General features: G+C 39.8%; 2 protein-coding genes and 1 non-coding gene across 7 annotated transcripts; all 3 read left to right on the top strand.

Annotated features, from left to right (window-relative positions):
* Positions 1–12: 12 nt before the first annotated feature.
* On the top strand, positions 13–13678 carry RABGGTB (Rab geranylgeranyltransferase subunit beta). The gene is made up of 9 exons (XM_039703659.1): positions 13–95; positions 573–680; positions 1669–1866; positions 4468–4573; positions 5975–6027; positions 6155–6265; positions 9325–9450; positions 10229–10378; positions 12691–13678. The coding sequence occupies exons 1-9, from the start codon at positions 93–95 to the stop codon at positions 12829–12831; spliced, it is 996 nt and encodes a 331-aa protein (XP_039559593.1). The 5' UTR covers positions 13–92; the 3' UTR covers positions 12832–13678.
* LOC120499679 lies at positions 839–921 on the top strand. The gene has a single exon (XR_005626940.1). It is a non-coding gene; the product is annotated as a small nucleolar RNA SNORD45 (small nucleolar RNA).
* A 1864-nt stretch (positions 13679–15542) lies between the features above and the next one.
* On the top strand, positions 15543–20162 carry NAA20 (N-alpha-acetyltransferase 20, NatB catalytic subunit). 5 transcript variants are annotated; one of them, XM_039703653.1, is made up of 7 exons: positions 15639–15846; positions 15984–16008; positions 16097–16209; positions 16351–16445; positions 17379–17514; positions 18404–18549; positions 19837–20162. In XM_039703653.1, the coding sequence occupies exons 1-7, from the start codon at positions 15794–15796 to the stop codon at positions 19920–19922; spliced, it is 654 nt and encodes a 217-aa protein (XP_039559587.1). In that variant the 5' UTR covers positions 15639–15793; the 3' UTR covers positions 19923–20162. The 5 variants fall into 5 exon arrangements, with proteins under 5 accessions (XP_039559591.1, XP_039559588.1, XP_039559592.1 ...); XM_039703657.1 differs by lacking the exon at positions 19837–20162 and having other exon boundaries at positions 15543–15846; positions 18408–18540; XM_039703654.1 differs by lacking the exon at positions 18404–18549 and having other exon boundaries at positions 15558–15846.
* The last annotated feature ends 279 nt before the right edge of the window (positions 20163–20441 follow it).

The following is a 20441-nucleotide window of genomic DNA, read 5'->3' as shown; positions in this document are numbered from 1 at the left end:
GGCGGGCGGGGCCCGGGCGGGGCCGGGCGGGCACAGCGAGGCCCCGCCGGCCAGCGCCTTCCGCTGTACCTCTTCCGGTGCGCGCGGAGGACATGGTGGGTGCGGGGGTCTGCGTTGCCGTTCGCTTCGCCTGCGGGAACGCTTTGTTTTCTAGCGCGCGGTTGTATCGGCCTTGGAGAGACGCGAGTCGCACGGGGTCCGCGCGGGGGCACGGCGGTGGCACTCGTCTCTCCAGCGGCCCCGGGAGCACGCGGGCTGGGCCGGGCCTCGCGGGGCCGTGGGGGCGCGGGACGGCGCGGCCGGGCTCGGGGAAGGGCTCCCGCGTCCGGCACTTCAGGTTATTCTTGGCGAGTTGGTGTTACTTCTTAGCTTTATTGCAAGGTTCGGTTCGTAGCCTTTCCTGGGGAAGGGTTTAGCCAGGCTGGACAGTGATGGCGTGAGATGCACAACCTGTCCTAGGCTCAAAATAGCTAGAGATGTTTTTTTCCCAGAGTCACAGTCACCGGTGTTGGCTATTTTATACCAAGTTGCTGAACCTGACATTGCAACTGACTTGTTGGTGCTTTTTGCAGGGGACACCGCAAAAGGATGTTATAATAAAACCCGATGCCCCAAGCACATTACTTTCAGAAAAACATGCGGACTATATAGCTTCATATGGAACAAAGAAAGATGATTATGTAGGTATCAGTTTGTTACAGTACAGCTGTGGTTTTGTTAACAGTAATAACCTTTATTGGCTCAGAGTTAAGGGTTAGATGCATGTTATTAACAAGCTAATTGTTTTTTACCTTGAAATCCAAAGTATAAAATAAAGTTGCCCTTGTTAATTTCTCTAGGTCTGTGATGAGTTTTGGCATGTGTTATCTGACTATAAATTTAAAGATTATAATTTTAGCTCTATAATTACTTTGAGACCTGAGAAACAAGCTACTAGCTTCTTTATCCACTAGAATGCACAAGTAGAGTTGCATTTGCATGTTACTCTTTTGATGGGACAACTTAACGTCAATTTTACAGTCATAGGTGATTGGATGTAGTCCACAACAATGGGATTCCACCTGGCAGGTAAAAATTGTCAGTAACTTCTTACGTAAAGAAAAGTTGCGGTTACCTTTACTGTTCACAAAAGGATGCCAAGCACTGTTGCTTTCAATTGTAGTGCATGTAAAAAATAATGTTTATATAGTGCAGGTGAGTAATCAATGTAAGAGAATTCAGTATGAAATTTCATTCTCTAGGGCAACTTAAATTGTGAGAGTTTTGGCACTTGGAAATAGACTTGTTATTTTTTGAGACACTAGTTGGGATGGTAATTTGAGGGCTTCTTTGAATGTCAAGATAATAAGTGATCTGAAGTGAATTGGTGTGCAGCTATTTGTTTGTGGCTAATTCGACATTGAGCTTGACGGTTTGAACTAGGAAAATACAGGAAGGAAGGGAGTCTAGTACATGTTGGTAACTACATGTGCATTTTCCCATATTTATGAGTGTGTATATACACATGTGCATATGTACAGAATATCTATGAGTGGCTGATGCGTAATTGCTAAACGGCTGGAAAATGGTTGGCTAGAAGCTATTTGTGAAAGTTAACTAACGTATTTTCATTGTGCTATAGTGATGGTGTGCTTATCTGATTAAAAACTAAAATAATGCACTGTTTAGGAGTACTGTATGTCGGAGTATTTGAGGATGAGTGGTGTGTACTGGGGACTGACAGCAATGGATCTCATGGGCCAGCTGCACCGAATGAACAAAGAAGAAATTCTGTCATTCATCAAATCGTGCCAACATGAGTGTGGTGGAATAAGTGCCAGCATAGGTCATGATCCTCATCTTCTGTATACCCTCAGTGCTGTCCAGGTAAATGTAGGAGGGTAATTTTAGAAAAAAAGTGTTTGTGATTAAGATTTTGATGATTGCAGATTTACAAACCAGTTACTGTTGGAGGCCCATGACAAAAATTATTTCAGTGTCTTAATAAAAAAAAATTGATGGACAGAATGGTAGGATTTAGATATATCACTTTCTGAAAATTGTCATATTCAGGAATGTTTTACTTCTAATAGTCATTAATGGTTACTGCATTGTTGCCAGTTTTGTAAGTTATCTTGGAATACTCCTTAGCTACAGGTTTTACTGGAGCATTTTATGGATAATTTTTGATTTTATAAATTCTTCTTAGGGTACATTGAGGTGACAGATATGTATGACCAGAACAAGAGGTTTTTTTTTTATTTTTATATGAGTTTTTTGGGGGTGTGTAATTTAAAAATTGTACTAGTGTGTTGAGCATTTAATTTATTTGGTATGTATGCTCCCCCTAATAAGAAGTAACTCTCAATCTTATTTTTTCACTGCAGCTATCTCTATTATAGACTTATTTTCTCACTATTGCTCACAATATGCCTTTATTTTGTTCTGCTTTTTGTTTTGGCTTGTTCCACTGATGCAAACCATTGTGTGAAAAAGTACTGAAAAGGCTCAAACACTTCTGAACAATTAGCTTGATTGCTTGCAGTGTGCATCTCTCATAGAATCCTATGGATGAAGTATTTTAATGGCATTACAAAAAAACAATACGGCATTTTTTTCTAGGCAGAAACTGTGTGGGATTTAAGATATTGCGTTTGAGCCCCTTAGGTAGGACAGAATGCTTTAAGGTTGATCATTAGTACCACCACTTTAGCACTAGAATTACTCTGAGTACTATGAGAACCAGGGCACTAAAGTTTTTCCAGGCTGTGATGTCTGAACTTTTCCAAACTGTCCAATCCAGCTTCTTTCACAAATTCCAATTCAGTATAAGGGGGGTACAATTTGAGGTTGTTACCTTTACATATTAGATATGTTAGTTCTTAAATATGTACTTGATATTACTAGGAGATATTTTCATGTTAACTAAATTCAGTTGTAGCTATCTGTTGAGAGCTTTGTAACAAGCTGGCTCCGAGCTAAAGGTCACAGTGAGATTAATTTGACTGAGATAGAGAATGAGGGGAGTTGCCATTCCAATTAAACTGTGTGTCCTTGGCCCACAGATGAAGAAATGCACAGAAACAGGTGGTAAAGCAAAACAGCTTGGGAAAAGTAGTGATAGTTACACCAAAACAGCACGTAGATAGCTGATAACTAATTAGCCAATGGTGAGCTGGGATTTTGCACTATGCATGAGCTAATTAAAGGGTGTATAATAATTGGTGATTTGGGAATAAAAACGAGACTTGTAGATCATCATCTGGTGAACGAGTCTTCCTTCTCCATCAGCTATCCAAACTGAAAAAGTGTTCACAAATGCTGGTGTAAAATTTCTGTGGTAAACTTAACCAGCATACCTTAATGCATACGCGTGGTCTTAGAGAACAAACACCGTTTAGTCCTGTCTGTGTATCTGGGATGTTTAAAGGGTCAAATCATATGTTCTTGTAATCACAGTTAATAGTAATTTGTTCAGATTTGCATTTAGGGTCCATGTTGTGATTATATATTTTCTGTTGGAGTTGTACATTCTTGGTGTTTTTTGTTTTTTTTTTTTTAATTTTCCGTGAGACTTATATTTTATTTGACTTCAATTTTATCTAACAATTGAAATGTTCCAGCTAACTAGATTTAAAGTCATAGTGTCCGGTGTTTTTCAGATTGGTACTATAATATTGCTTTGTTTCAGATGTTTTTTTTTTCCATTTTGTGATATATAATAAATTCTTATTTACTCTCTACTGATTATACAAGGTATGAGTAAAACCAATAAGTCAGATAGGGCTCAGAAACAGTTGTTTTCACACGACATTGTGTCATGCTGATTTGCTGGTTTAAATCAGCAGTGGTTTGGAAAATTGTATTCCCTACTATAACCTTTATTTTTCTTCCAGAATATATTCACTGGACAGTTGGTGCATAATCATATTGTTCATACTTTTTCTTAAATTATTACATTTTGGTTCTATTCGTTATATTTAACATTTTAATGTAAATAAAATCTAATAATTTGAAATGAGTAATTGTTGACAATTTTGACTCCACTGTAAGTGGAGTTAGTAATTTAACATAAACATATCCAAGTAGTCGCAGTGCAGAACTTCACATTGGTACATCTAAGGTGTCATTGTGCCATTACAATATTAACCATAATCAAATCTCTATTCTACATATTGCTAACATAAATAAACCTGGTTGTGCTTTTGAAAGAAGATCTCAATGCTAGAAAGTGACAAAGCATGAAAGAGTTCAGTTTGAATTGTTTGTATCTCCTTTTGAGGATGTCCTAAAAGTTTTAGACAAAGATAATCTACAGTGTAGAGATTAACTACTAAAGTGGAAAAAAATTTTAATAAACATCACCAAATTGTATTCAGAGTTAATTAAATAAAATCTTTTATAAATCCTCTTTTTTTCTGTTAAGAAATAAATTTTTAAAATTTTTGCTTCTCTTTGATTGTTACTGTGTCTTTTTTCCCCCCCCAGATTCTTATTTTATATGATAGTCTCCATGTAGTTGATGTAAATAAAATTGTTGAATATATACAGAGCTTGCAGAAAGAAGATGGATCGTTTGCTGGAGATGAATGGGGTAATTTTTAGATCTTTTAAATGTAGTGTCTAGGTTGACTTGTGTAAGTCTGTAAACTTAAGTTTCCTTGGATGGTCTTTTTGAATATGTGTTAAATGTGAACACTTTTACTTTCTAAGTAATGAAAAAGAAGAGTTTGTGAAGGACAGAATTATGTTTCATTCCTTTCATAAATATTCTCAAGTTCAGTTCCATTCTTGTATTAAGAATAAAGTGTCTTGAGGAAGAAGACTTTCAGGCATTTTTAACTTAACAGTACTTTGAAATACTAGATACACTGTTTCATAAGGAACATTTTATACTTGCTATTTGATGGTAGTTAGTAATGACCTATATCCATGTCAAATGTGAAAGGATTTTTCACTATGTGGGAGTGAGAAAAACTGGGTTTATACTCACGAACTGCTCTTAATAATGGTTTTGTTTCTGCATATAAATTCTTATGAACAAACACAGCATTTTTAAGCTGTGACATAAATATTTAGTCACTCTAAAAGTATCACCAGTGAAGACCTAAACTTTAAGCAAATCTATTGCATATCACTCTTGTTCAGGTAAAATTCAGCAACTGAAATCTTAGTATATGTATGCTACTGTAAAGGTAGATTATATGCTGTGTGCTAAATTGGTTGATAGGTTGCTGTGCCCTTTTGGTTGAAGTATTCCAAGAGGCACGGCTGAGGGAGTGTGATCCCTGATGTAGGACAGAGCAGCAGATGTTTGGTTTATGTGTTTCAGCTTGTGAATTTCTTAAGAACAGAAGTCTTGCAAAAGTTCAACCAAGAAACAGAATGTTTGCAGCTCAGTTAAATTTTAAATTGTGACTTCAAGTATTAATTGCCTGGAGTTTGTGCTACAAGAGTTATATTGGACTTGACAAACAATCATTCTGTTATAGGTGTAGGGGATTTGGTTTTTCTTCCAGGTACAAATATGCAAAAGAAGGCTTGTAACTTTAATTAGATTTCCCCTAAAACAAGAAATGGCTTCTACTTCCAGCTGGATTTAAGACAGAGAAAGAGATGTCTGATTATTTATTATTTCCATTGCTCTGCCACTCTCTGTAGAGGACTACAGATAAACTCTAAAATCAAACAGTCCTTTGTAAATTACCACTAGCTGAATTGATTTGGATATGTAGCTGTCCAGCTCTGAATGATTTGTTGACTTTTATGGACAGTAAAACATACAGATCACTTAAATGGTAACGTATTTTCTAAATTATTGGGAAAATAGTTGGTAAGCTGGAAAATTAAATTGTATGGGGGATTTTTTTAGCTGATTTGTTTTTTGATGTAGAACCTAGGATTTTAACATTTTGTTCTGTATTTTCAGTAGTGATTTAAATGTATATTTGTTGAAAAAATAATCTGATTTCATTCCTTATCCCCCATATTATAGGAGAAATAGATACAAGGTTCTCTTTCTGTGCTGCAGCAACTCTTGCACTTCTGGTAAGTCCTAAACCATCACTTGCACAAGTAGAGAATTGCTTGGTACAGCTCTTTGGTACTGCTGAAGTTTCTGCAGAAGATCAGCTTGGTAGAATATCAAGTGCATTAGTTATTTTCTGACTTGCAGGGAAAGCTGGATGCTATTGATGTGGGAAAAGCAGTAGAATTCGTTTTGTCGTGTATGAACTTTGATGGAGGATTTGGTTGTAGACCAGGTTCCGAATCACATGCAGGACAGGTGAGTTTCTCTTTATATGGAAATACTTTAAATTAGCAAGCATCACATACTGCCTATACATGTTTTTTTTTTTACAGCATGTATCAGTGATGAAAATGGATGTACCTCTTGTTTCCCAAATGTCTGATTCTAGTGTCTTAGTTAAAATAAATGAATGGGTATGTAACCTAATCTGGGAAGGCGAGTTGAGACTTGAGAGTTTAGGTAGGAAAAAAGACAATAACGGAACAGCTTTTAAGACTGAATTTGAGCCTTCACATAGTGATTTTGAAATTGCTAGCATGAGGATTTTTAGAGAATTTGAAATGGGTGTCAGTGGAGACGGTGAACAAGATTTATCACTGTATTTCTGACGCAGGTCATAATGAGACATAAACGTCAATTGTATAGTCTGTTTGAGATTTATCAGCCAATTAACCCAAATAAAAACAAGACATGAAGCCTGTCAAGAATTACTTAATTTTTTAGGAAAGTCAGTTTTTAGAGGACATACCTAACTTAGTAATGGTCGTATTTATCAGCTAGAATCAGTAGTTGTTATACACTGTTATTGGTGACAGTGAATTCTGAAAAAAAGCTCAGTAAAATGTACTTGAGAAGAAAATGCAGTATAATTAGAAAAAATTAAGGGATCTCCCGAGGAAGGCAATCTAAATAACTTCTTTCAACAGGAGATTTACTTAATGGAAATAATTTTAAATTTAAATTTACCTTTCATATTTTTTTTCTTTTCATGGAAAAGTTTAGTGCACTTAACCTGAATGTGTGAAAAAAATAAACTTTTTATGCTGTTGTAGTTACCTGTTTATTTTGCATAATTATGGTAAGTAATGCCATAGCTAGGATTCACCTCATCACATGAAAATACTAAAGGCATTTTGCTGACGAGTGTTGGCTTTCCTGCCCCTTCTGTGTTTAAAATCAGGAAAAAAAGTTAAATCTGTTACATGTACTTACCTTATAGTTTTAATGTACAATAGCATTGCCCATATAGTCTAAATGGCTGGACCATGTTCTAGTGTTCCAGGAAGTCAGTTCAATAGCTGAACCCACTCAGTTTGCAGCTGGCATTTTCTGTGAGGATAAGATCTGTTGTGCTTATTCACATACCCCTTAAAAAGCTCTCTCTTTCATCTCTGTGGAAGTTCAGTATTTTTCTGGGAATGTTGCCAAACGTGATCTCCTTTTATGAGCAGGTGACTTGCCTAGTAGATGAGAGAAAGGCAGTGCATATGTCTACCCAGACTTGAGTAAAAGTTTTTGACATGCTTTCCCACAAAATTCTCCTGCACCTGAGGCTGCAGCTCATGGCTTGGACAAGTGCAGTTTTGGCTGCATGGCTGGACCCAGGGAGTAGTGGGGAATGGTGTTAAATCCAAAGGGTCACAAATGGGATTCTCCAGGGCTCAGTTTTGTGACCAGTCCTACTTGATATCCTCATCAGTAGTCTGGACAAAGTAATCAAGTGCATTTTCAGTAAGGTCACAGGAAGGACCAGTTTGTATGAGAGTTTTGATTAATGGGCAGAAGGCTCTGCAAAGCCTGGATCCAGGGGCCAAGGCCAACAAGGCCAAGTGCTGGGTCCTGCACTAGTGTCACAACAACCTCGTGGAATGTTCCAGGTTTGGGGAGGAGTGGCTGGAAAGCTGCCCAGCAGGAAAGGACCTAGGGGTGCTGGTCAGCAGGAGCTGACTATCAGCCCAGGTGTGCACAGGTGGGCAAGAAGGCCATTGGCACCTGTCCCAGCCACAGTGTGGCCACTGGACCAGGGCAGTTGGTGTCCCTTGTGCTGGCACTGCTGGGTCACCTCCAATCCTGAGGGCAGTTCTGGGCCCATCACTTCCAAAAGAACATTCTGGTGCTGGAGCATGTTTAGAGAAGGGTAATAGAGCTGAGGAAGGGTCTGGAACATAAGGCCTGTGAGGAGCAGCTGAGGGTACTGGGGTGTTTAGTCCTGAGAAAAGAAGGTTCAGGAGAGACTACTTGGAAAGAGGTTGTGGCAAGGTGGGAGTCAGCCTCTTCTCCCAGTCAGTTAGTTACAGGACAAGGGGAAATGACCACACGTTGCACTGCAGGAGATTCAAGTTGCATGTTAGGAAGAATTTCTTCACTGAAGGAGTGGTTAAGCATTGGAGCAGACTCCCTAGGAAAGTAGTGGAGCTTCCATCTCTGAAAGTGTGCAAAAAATGAGTAGATGTGGCACTTCCTGATATAGTGTAGTGTTATTTGGTGGTATTAAGTTAAAGGTTGGACTTGATGATTTTAGAGGCCTTTTTCAGCCTTAATAGTTCTATGATTCTTGGCTTTTTGCGCTTTGCTGCTTTCTTAGTGACCACATGAAATGTGACCAAAGTATGCTGTTCCACCATAAATGCTATCTTCCAGGGAAAAAAATATTAATTTAAAAATTAATATTAAAGGGGGATTGAATTAAAATTAATAAAAATAATTGTATTAATTAATTTTATTAACTTATTATTTTAGGGGATTAATAAAATTAAAAGGGGATTCATTAATGCAGATATATTACATGGCACTTTGAAAGTAAGCATGACATGACCAAACACATAGGGAATTGCCAAGATAGTTAATGATCTGAGTGAGCCTGTTTCTGTTAGGGAATTCATTTGGTCTTTTGTTTGCTGTTTGCAAACGTTAGGGTAAAAGGCAGGTACAGGAGCAAACCATAGATTGGATGCAAAATTTTTATGAAGGCCATATCCAGCCTGCAGAAGTCAGTTTGACTACTCTGGCTTGAGACTCTGTTTTTAAAATATGTCTCTCTCAGATCTCCTGCAATTACTTTCCAAACCTTGCATTAGTGTCTTATATTAGTGTAATATTACAGATTCTGCTACTGGTACTTTTTTACAAAAGGAACTATAACAATAACATGGTTTTCTGAAGTAAAAGTCTTTGAGACTAAAAGTTGAAATGTGTGTGAGCTTATTTTGTATGGTTTATATGACTGTATTGCTGCTTTGAGGTCTTCCTGCATTTAGTCTGCTAAACTATATTTAGTTATTAAATACACAAAAAATTTATGTCTGTAATTTTAGATCTATTGTTGCACAGGATTTCTGGCTATAACAGACCAATTGCATCAAGTAAATGTGGACTTGCTGGGTTGGTGGCTTTGTGAACGTCAGTTACCTTCTGGAGGTCTCAACGGGCGACCAGAGAAGGTATTGTGTGTCTCCTTTTCTTTGTTCAAATCTCAATAGAGAGTGCTTTTTCTGAAGCTGAACTACTGGAAAATGTCATGACTTGTATAAAACATTTAGTGAACTTTTCAAAGTCAGGCCTTCATCCTGATTCTTTCTTTTGCTACTAATACCTGTCATGCAGTCCTTAGCTATGCTTTGTTTGAGTCCTCAATACTGCAAAGTACACATATGGAAGGATGTCTTGCTGACACCATTATCCTGTTAAACTGAGTCTTCAATATTTTCTGACTTGGGGAATGATCTTTTCTATATGATTTGTATAGAAATTACTGTTCTACTGGATGTAAATCCTGAGTGTCATAGTGTTCCACATCACACTAGAGATTTGTGTAACCTAGAATAATCTCTGGCAAATAGATAATCAACCAACAGATTTCCCTGCTTCCTCCCTTGCCCCCAAAATACAAATAGTTGATGCGAACTTCTTTGTATTTCCTCTTGAATGAAGAGCTGTGGTTTTTCAGCATCTCTCACAGATGGTGAAGTCTTTAAAATCACATTCTTGTGGTCTTGTTTCTTGAAGAAGTTTGAAAAAGATAGTTTCCTTTCCTGAAAACAGAAGTCCGCTGAAAAGAGACTGTCAAGAAATTCTTTTACTCCAACAACACTCTTAAGTGTTGTGTCTCCGCAAGAGTATTAGGATAGCACGCCTGTTAATGTGCAGAATTACCAGTAAAATTTGCAGCATTATGTTTAAAACCCAAGCAAATATTTAATCTGCCTCTCTGCTTGCCAGTTACCTGATGTATGTTATTCGTGGTGGGTGCTAGCTTCTTTGAAGATGATTGGTAGAATACAGTGGATTGACAGAGAGAAACTGCGCTGCTTTATTTTGGCGTGCCAGGATGAGGAGACTGGAGGATTTGCTGACAGACCGGGAGATATGGTAAGTGATATTTTTTCAAAACAAAATGCACATGAAAATTTCAACTAGAAATTTCAACTTTTGTTTGAGTATGACTCAACTCATGGTCTAGGTGGGTTTTGCAGAGGCTGCAGTTTACTCTGAAGGAAGAATAGTGTAGAATTGCCATTGATGGCATACTTGGGGAGCACATTCTTTATAACGCACATGTATCCCCCAGTGAAGTCAGTTGCCATTCCTTACAAAATCTGGTTTGATCCCCCATAACACACGCAACACAAACCATTTCTCACAAGACCATTTGGAAGATCTGTGTAAAAAGGCTCTGTTTGGTGGTGGGTTTTCCAGTGTATGTGTGGATTCTTTGGGTTTATTACTTTGTTTTGTGAAATGATCTGCAAGCTAAAGTCTGGTGTAGGTTAAATAGTCTTCAACTCTCTTGGTGGTTTTGTCTGGTCTAATTAAATCATGAGTTTTTAATAAGAATCCCTATACACTAACTTTCATTCTTTGCGAGCCCAGCCACTGAATAAATCTTGTTGCTGACATTTGTCTAGCTGAAGGAGGAAGAAGCTTTTGTGATAACAACATCAAGGGGCTGGTGCTATGGATTTTTTGCTTGTTGAGAGAGCAGTTATGATTTAGCTGGTCTGTTCTCTTTGGTTTCAAGTGGAAGTAATTGATATTGTCCCAGTGAAATGGCAAAATAAGTTTTTATCTTTTTATCTTTCTTTTTATCTTTTATCTGCTGAACAGATAAAAAGTAATGTGAGACTGCATTCCTGTTGAACACCTGGCTTATTTGTTAATGGTCTGGAAAGGTATTAGCTGTTTTTATTGCAGCTGCCCATGTCTGCTCCTTCTCCACAAATGCATTAAAAAATAAAGTAACTTCTAATTTTTTTGCAAGCAGCTACTTTATTCCCAGTTGGGGGAGAAATCTATCAACTCCGATCTGTCATTTGGAAAGTGTTTTTGTGTTCTTAAAATAGGAAGAGTTTTGTATTTCTAAGGACCTTACAGGAAGACCTTTTCCCTTTTCAGAATTCTTGAAGAAAAGCCCAGAACTTGACATCTAAATGCTTTTCTAGCTTTGAGTAATGAAATATTTGTGTCTTCTTGGAAGAGCAGCTCTGAAGAGCCTTTTCTCTATATCTAAGGAGAGCACCTTTGGGACAGCTTTCCTATATTACATTAGCAGTCATTTAATATTAGTTTTACCTGTCTTTGATTGCTGAAGTGTAGAAATTTCTACTCCTGTAGAAATGTTGACTCCCAGGTTTTTGCTTTATCCCTGCAGAAACTCAGTCCTAACAACCTTGTTGTTTGGGGGTATTTTGGGTTGTTTTTCATTTGTTTGTTTTGTAGAGGGGAGAGGGGTGGTGATTGTTGTGGTGGATGCTCCAAGTGTGGGGACACGAGGCTTGACTCCATTTTTCTCAGAAGGCTGATTTATTATGTTATATATTATATTAAAATACTACATTAAAACTATACTAAAGAACAGAGAGAGAAGAAAGATCAGAAGGCTACAAAGAACAAGAATAGAATAGAATGCATAACAAAATCCTGTGACTGCTCACAGCCTTGGCACAGGTGGCTGTGGTTGGTCACTAATTGAAAACAATCCACATGGACCAATGGAGGCTGCACCTGTTGCATTCCACAGCAGCAGATAGTTATTGTTTGCGTTTCTTTCCTGAGGCTCTCAGCGCCTCAGGAGGGGAAAAATCCTAGCAGAGGATTTTTCATAAAACATCATGGCTACAGGTGATTGTGTAGTTTTAGGAATAGATGGTTTTTGCGGGGGCTGGGGTTTGTTTTTATTTATAGTTCCGGGAGGTTTTCTAGCAAAATAGGTTGCTGCTTCCCTCTCAAGGTTTTACAGCACAGCTCTGCATTTGGAGACCAATAAAGAGCATTATGATGTTTCTCAAGAACAAATGGGGAATATATGGAAGTGGTACCTGTAGATAATGCAGTTTACTTTTAAAACGTTAATTGTCTTTGCTTCTACCACCCTGTGATATTGCATGCTAATAGACAAATGTGATTGCTTTCTGTCTAATTCAGAGTTGAAAATCGTCTTAGCAGCAGATAATTGACAAGCATGCTTGAATAAATCACAGTATTGTAAATGCCTGCTATGGAAATGTCTTGCCTATCAACACATGTTGGCATAAATGAAAATTTATTCAGTTGTATTGTCTTTCCCACAGAAGCCATGGAGATTTTCCATTCTCTTGCTGGCAAATGAAAATTTCATTTTTCATTTCAAGTGAAAAAACCAGCTGACTTTTGGAATCAGACACAAGCTTTCTTTTTTCTTCCAGGTGGATCCATTTCACACCTTATTTGGTATTGCTGGACTATCTTTATTAGGAGAAGAACAAATTAAGGCCGTCAATCCTGTCTTTTGTATGCCAGAAGATGTCCTTCAAAGAATAAATGTACAGCCTGAGCTTGTAAGCTAAGCCTTGTAAGGGACAAAAGCTTTGTATGACCAATTGCTTTAGTTTTACTAATTTATAATCTCATCTGTGAAACTCTCAGTATATTCTTCTTTCAGATGTGTTTACATTATGGAAGTAAAGCAATAGCTTTGCTGTGGACTTTGTCACTTTATAAATTGTTTCAGAACAGGCTGGTTCCCATAATCTGAGTGTAATATGTTATTTGGTTGTATTCTAAGATGTGTGGAAACATTTCAATTCGGTATCTAAATGTATGGGCCTTGGCTTTTTTTTTTAAATACAATATTCAAATCAGAGCTTGACTATGTTAATGCTTAACTTTTCTGTTCCTGTAATATGAACAGTGTTAGGTCTTCATACAGGCCTCTTTTGATGGTGGATCATGCAAAGCACTTTAAAAAAAAATCCAAAAAAACCCCAAACCAAACAAGGTTTCCTACCTAAGGCATGCACTTAATACCACACACTTATATATTTAATTATTCCTGTTCACATTTGCCATCACTTTTCTATGCTGAGAAACAGCTGCTTCTTCTCAAAGTAATTGATACCAATAATACTGTAATTATGGTTATTTTAAATATACAAATGTCTTCATTTATTGATGAGTCCCTTAGACAGAATTCCACTGATACTTGAGATACAGCATACCTTGTGTATGTAGAGTGAAACTTGCTAACATTAAACACTCTAGAGAGGCTCTCTGTTGGATGGTGATTTGTAATTGAACATAGAATTGATTCTAAATCTCTTGCTGGGTTGAAATCCTGCTTTTGTAGCTTTTAAGACACTAATTGTCAACACTTGATTATGGTGTAATTGAAAATAAAATTAGCTGTGGAAAATACTTGTTCTCTGAAGGGTGAAATCCTCTTTGTCTTCATAGAAGTGAAAAACTTGCCTCTTAATTTACATTCCACGCATCCTAGCTGAGACTGAATGATACTCCGCTTGTAATATACTGTAAAAGGTAATTGAGAAGTGGAGGAAGTCTGATAATCTCTGTACTTACGTTTAAGTAAGGCCTAAAGTTGTTTCACCTGTACTTCATTCAGCAGAGATAGCCACCCAAGATTTGGCCTGCACAGTTTTCATACTATAAGAACTATATATTGATGTCTAGTCACTTAAAATAAAAACCCAAACTCACTGAGTAGAAAATACTGCCTTAGGCTACAATATTGGGAATTAATTTGATAGTAGTAAAGACTACTCTAGCCATGACCAGCTTTTGAACCAAGTTCAGTCACAGTAACAAAAGTGCCTTTTTGCACTTCTTAGTGCCTTTTTGAGCACTTCAGAAGCAAAGGCTTTATCTTGAGTACAGCAAGGTAGCCCAAGGTCCGGTTTGGCTGGAGAGAGTGCCTTAAGTCACGGCAGTCAAGTGAATGGCTGAGCTTTTTCTGTTCTTAAGTGTGTGTCATTATATCATTCTTGTGGTTCTGCAGTAAAAGAGAGGGGGCGCCTCAAGCAGGAGAGGGCTATACAGCTATAAATTTCCTAACACCTCAAAAGGATCAAGAACCGGCCTTAAAATCATCTATTCCTTCTCCCAAGTTTCATATTCCTCCTCACACCTCCACCACCGTCCTGAAAAGTGTAGTCTCTTCCTGCTTCTGGCAACTCTGAAATCCCACATCACTGTTGCACCACAACTACAGACCTTGAATCAACTTTCTCCTACCAAAATGTTGACCCTTAAATTATCAGAAATCTGACAGATATCGACTCTGACAGGCTGTGCTCTGTCTGGCATAGCCTTGCCAGGATCTCCTGATTCCAAATTCCAGGTCAAGAAAGGCCTTTTTCATTGTCCCAAATCTTGTACCCAAACTCCATTCACTGCATCTCATGCAGAAATTTCAAGGACAAAAATCAAACCCACAGTATAGCATCCAACTTTGGGGCAAATCTTCCTTCAGAATAACTAGAGTGATCTGGGTCTCTTGCAGTGGTAACTTTTTTCAGAAATAGCTCAGCATTTGAATGGAAGTGAGAGGAATGGTGCAACAGGCCGTGTGGAGTAGGTGAATGCTTATGGGCATAGTAGACATCTTGTTTCTTTATTTTTTTGGGTGCCACAGCAAAGTGTGCTGTGGCAAAGTTGCATGCTGTGCAACAGGTGAGTGAAGTATAGTCCACTACTGAGGACAGTATTTTTGTGGAAGAGGTCCGTGTTGGCTGGCATGACCTCCAGCCCTGTGTTTTGGCAAATCATGAAGAGGAATCTACTGCTGATGGCAGCAGCATCTGTTATATAGATTTTCTTTTTGAGGATGGATTCTGACTTGCAGCCCTCTGAAAGTGAAGTTGAAGTGCCAATGGTCTGAGAGGGTAAGGTGGAAAGATTGCAGAATGGGATGAGCGAGGTGCGTAAATCACTGCAGTGGTGAGGAGTGCTCAGGATCAGTGATGTTTTGGTGCTGAAAGCAGCTGTGGGATTCATTCCACATGAGGCAAGCATATGCTGGGCACGGCAGTTCCAATGTGTGTCCGACCTCTTCCGGCGGCAGTTCCAGTGTGTACCCTCTGCCTTTCCAGAGGCAGAGTTTTTTCTGCATTCGGTAGTCTCGCATACTACCGTCACGTCGTGTTACGTGTAGCTTCTGAGGGCTCGGGGTGGAGCTGCACAAGCTCAGAGCACTCCCGCTCCTGCGGCCCCACAGGGCCCCGCCCCACCGTGCCCCACGCCGGTACGGGCCGGCTCAGCCGTGCCAGCCGCCCGCCCGCTGCTCTCGGTCAGCGATGCGGCGCCCGCCCCCCTCCTCAGCGGGGCGCGCTGCGGCAGGCCTCAGGGCGGGCAGGGCCGGGCCGCTTCTGCGGGGCGGGGCACGGCTGCGGAGGGGGCGGGGCGCCGCGCCTGCCGCCTTTCCGTGGTGAAAGTGGCCCTGGGGCGCGCGAGCGTTTCCGGGGCAGCGTCATCACCGTCACGCTCAGCGTCGGCGTCGTGGTCACCATCATCATGACAACGCTCCGCGCCTTCACCTGCGACGACCTCTTTCGATTCAACAATATGTGAGCGCCGGCTGTCCCTCTTCCTGCCCCCGAGCCCCTGCGCGCTTCCCCACCCCGCGGGGTCCTCGCGGCGCCCCGCCGGCCGGCCGGGCCCGGGCCCGGGCCCGTGCTGAGCGCCGCACTCTCTTCCCCCGCAGCAATCTGGACCCGCTGACCGAGACCGTATCCTTCCCGCCGGGGCAGGGGCGCGGGGTCGGGCGCGGGCGGCGCAGCCGTGGCGGCCGCACTTGCTCCTTAACCGAGCGCCCAGTACGGGATTCCCTTCTACTTGCAGTACCTCGCCCACTGGCCCGAGTATTTCATCGTCGCCGAGGCGCCCGGCGGGGAGCTGATGGGTTACAGTGAGTGCCGGGTGTTCCGGCGGTAACGTCTCCCTTCGTTACCTATTTCGGGGATTATAACGCGGGAGCTTTTCTTACTCTTCGCGTTTACCAAATGTCCAACGTGGAAGAGAACCCTGCGTTGCATCTTCCTGTTTTTTAAATGTCTTACGGTATTATGCAGGACTCATGGCCATAGCTTCCACTTTGATCTTCCTAGCGCAGCGAGGAGCCTTGGCTGTGGTAACATCCACACGTATTTGGTGAATGGGTATTTCTGTAAGTCTCTACCCACAGTCAGTAAAAGCGCTGGGCTTGTGTTTTGCATTGCCCTGTAAGGGAAGGCTTTGGGCCTGGATGTCATTTGCTAATTTGATGTGGAATATTTTTGTTTTTCAGAAATCATGCCAAAGAGAACTGCCGGGAGATGGGGTGGGGCAGAGTAATGGTTTTTGCAGGGATCCAGGAACTAAAAGTATTTGACATACTAAAGCTGAAAGTATATGTGCTGCATAGAACATTTCTCTGTATTCACCACACTTGTTGCTTATTAGCAGTGACTATGATATCTATAAAAGCACAGGGTGGAAGTGTGAATGTTCATTAATAAACTAACACTGGATTGGCCCAGTGTAGAAAGGAGAGAAACTAGAAAAAAGCCCCCCAAAACACCATCCCCACCTCCACTTCTTGGTGGTGGGGTTTTATTTGGGGGGGGGGTTTCTTTTTTTTTTTTTTTCCTTAAACACATCATGTTGGCAGGGCCTTATATTTCTACTGCCAGACTGGCTAAGCTTCCCAAGCTCTATTCCCCCATAATCTCCAAAAGTCTCAAATAGTTGCTGGGGTAGTAATTTTGGGTTTCTAGCCCTCTGGTCCTCCTTTATTTCAGTCAGATCTTAATTTTGGTTTGGTGAGACTTGTGAGAATTGCTTAAAATTTGCATTTAGAAGTCACCTCAAGCAAGGAATTTGCAATCTTGTTTGGCATTTTTTTACATTAGTCAAGAAACTGCTGTAAGATTTGAGCAAAATGATATTTTTGGTGGCTGCTGAATCATAGAGTGAAAAGGTGGACATCCCTGTTTTAGCCTTTATGACAACCACTGTAACATGTATTTATCCATGGCTTATTCCTCTTGTGAAGTTGTCTGGCTGCAGGCAGTGCAGTACCCCAAAGGTGCTGCTGCGCTGATGCTCTGTATGTTCACAGTCATGGGCAAAGCTGAAGGCTCTGTGGCTAGGGAAGAATGGCATGGACACGTTACTGCTCTCTCTGTTGCACCAGAATTCCGACGGCTGGGTTTGGCTGCTAAATTGATGGAGCTCCTGGAAGAAATTTCAGAAAAGTGAGTAGTATGTCTGTCTTTATCTTTTAAAATAACATTTAAAAGTAGTATTTCTACAGAAAATCGACCCTGTTTTACATGGCAGAATTTTGCAATATGTGTTTTGATTTTCTGAAATTCCTCATAGTTGGAAGAAAAAGTTACGAAAATTGCCTAGCAGTTCAAAATCTCAAGGTTTCTCTGAAAGCTAACTTGCCAGAATGAGGAGGACATAGCCTGAATTCCAGTAGAGATACTGTATAAAAGAACATTCCTTGACAGGAAAAGAGCTTTGTGCAGTGCCCTCAGGCACAATCCTGAACAAATTTTGTACTGTGGAGAGTATCTTGGTTTACTTGACATCCCGTGCTTGGTTACTTTTACCTGAGAAAATTTAATTTAGTGTCAGATGAACTCACTGGGAAATGTCCTTAACTGATTCTGGTAGGGCAGCCCCTCTATGGTTGGTAAAACTGGAAAGTAGTATGATATTTTGAAAAATTTGCCTTGTGGAATTAAGGGTCTATTATCTCCTGTTAGGCAACTGAATTTTGTGACTGATTCCAGTCCTCCTAATTCAAGCAATCTAAAATGTGGATACTTTTAAAATTTGATTTAGGGCTGTGGGAGAATTTAACTTGTCTTGTTCTTTCTGGTCAAATTTCTGAACCCATTGACTGGTGAAAAATAGCCATGTGATAAAAACAAAATTAAATCCGTGTCTATGATTGAATTTTCCCTTGGTAAAGGAGTGTATCTGTTATTACATTGGGAAAGATGTTTAATTAGTATACTACGTTGGACTTGCTTTGGTTTCATTGCAATTTATGGGTTGTTACTTAGAAATACATTTACCTACTATTCCTTAATGTGGTTTTGTTTGTTTGTTTCTTTTCCTCCCCTGCTAAAGAAAGGGTGGATTTTTTGTCGATCTCTTTGTGAGAGTATCAAATCAGGTTGCTGTAAATATGTATAAGCAACTAGGCTACAGTGTATATCGGACAGTCTTAGAGTACTACTCAGCTAGCAGTGGGGAGCCAGATGAAGATGCTTATGGTAAGTTCTTGTTTGGTCTCAAATTGAATGGAACTATTCTCATGTTGAGGGTTCCTGGGCATGTTTGTAAGAGTGTTACAGTGTTCTATATGAAACACATAAAAAATATTATACAATTTGAAACAATTATATGAAACAATTTCAGATAGTTGCTGACTAATGGGATTTTTGTATTTTTGTAACTTTTCCTACCTAAGATTATATTAGGTACAAAAGTTAATCTTGCCATTTATACATTTTGTAGCATCTCTGGCAAAATCGACCACAGAACAAGAATAAATGAGAAGGAATGTCAGTGCTTTCTTCCTTTCATCCCATAACAGAGACCTGAAACTTTGTTTTTCTCAGATGTCTACCTGTAAATTAACAATTGTCAGCATTCAGCAATGGCAAAGAATTGGCTAACATTTTCAATTTAAAAGGGAAGGAACATGGAAATTCAAGTATGTAAATGTTAATTATGTTAACAAAAGTGAGCTGCAAAGTGCTTCCTCTTTCTAGGTCCTTTTTAAAATTATCCTTCCAAAGGGTTACATGGCCAGGCTATGTATCGTTTCTGTTCTTGCACTATAGGGGAGCACTGTGAAATACAAGAGCTCAGATAGACACCTAGCATTTCCGCATGTGACTTAAGTGATATATTTGTCACTTTAACTTGTCATTTCCTTTCCATTTGGCTGAGTTTCATGCAGTGTTTTATATCAGTTGATATTATTGCCATTGAGCAACATTAAGGACAGCAGTGTGTCCTGGGAAGAGCAACCAAGATGGTGAGAGCCTCAAGAGCAAGATTTAGGAGGAGCAGCTGATGTCCATGACTTTGTGCCACTTTGAGAAGAGAAAGCTGTTGCATGCCCTTGTCACAGTCTGTAACTTCCAGGGAAAGCAGAGGGGGGGTCTTGATCTCCTCCCTCCAGTGACGAGTGACAGGAACTGAGGAGACGAAGCAAAGCTGTGTCAGGGAATGTTCAGACTGAACGTTAGAAGGCTCTTCACTGAGAGGGTGGTTGGTAACTGCAGTGGTCTCTCCAGGGAAAGGGTCATGACACCAAGCCCATCAGAGTTCAAGGAATATCTGCACAATGCTCCTAATCATATGGTATAATTTTAGGTATTACTGTGTGGAGCAGGGAGTTGCATCCTTATGGGTCCTTTTGAACTTGAGGTAGTCTTATGATTCTAGGAAATTTTCTTGATTAAAAATGATTTATTTTAATGCAGAATTCACTTAATATGGCTTTGTACAATGACTGCAGTACTGTAATAACATTTTTCTTGTTGCTATAGATATGAGAAAAGCTCTTTCCAGAGATACAGAAAAGAAATCAGTTATACCTCTGCCTCATCCTGTGAGACCAGAAGACATCGAGTGACTTTAAGCTGTGGTTCTCATGCAATTTACTAAGGGTCAGGTTCCATCTCCTATAACCCCCAACAATTCATGCATAAGAAGTTTTAGGCCAAATGTTTTTCCCATAAAATACTTAAAAGCAACGTTGAGAAGCTGACTAACGCTGCTTCTATTGGTAATGGCTGTATACTGCTACACTTTTTTATTTTTCCTTTCACATGTTGGAGATTTGGAGACTATTAAAAAGGAATTACTTCCTGTATGGTCTTTTCTTGGTTTTCTTGTTGCAGCTAGAATTTATTTCTGTTTCAGGAAGCATCTCATTGTATAGTCTGTGATTTAACAGTTCCCATGTCAGGTTAATTGTTATGGAAGAAGGCAAATGAAGCCAGGACACTCAACTAGGATGCCCCAAACCCCTGCCAATCACAGGTTGCCAAATGAAAAAAACAGGTTACAAAAGTACTAGAAGCTCAGGTACAAAAATGCCAAAAATTCCCCCTGCAAAAAACTAGGTTCCAAAATACAACCCTAGTGTATT

Source organism: Passer montanus, unplaced genomic scaffold, assembly GCF_014805655.1.
Source record: "Passer montanus isolate IOZ18808 unplaced genomic scaffold, ASM1480565v1 scaffold166, whole genome shotgun sequence".
Lineage (NCBI taxonomy): Eukaryota > Metazoa > Chordata > Aves > Passeriformes > Passeridae > Passer > Passer montanus.
Note: the sequence above shows the minus strand (reverse complement) of the source record. Positions and strands in the feature narration are given on the sequence as shown.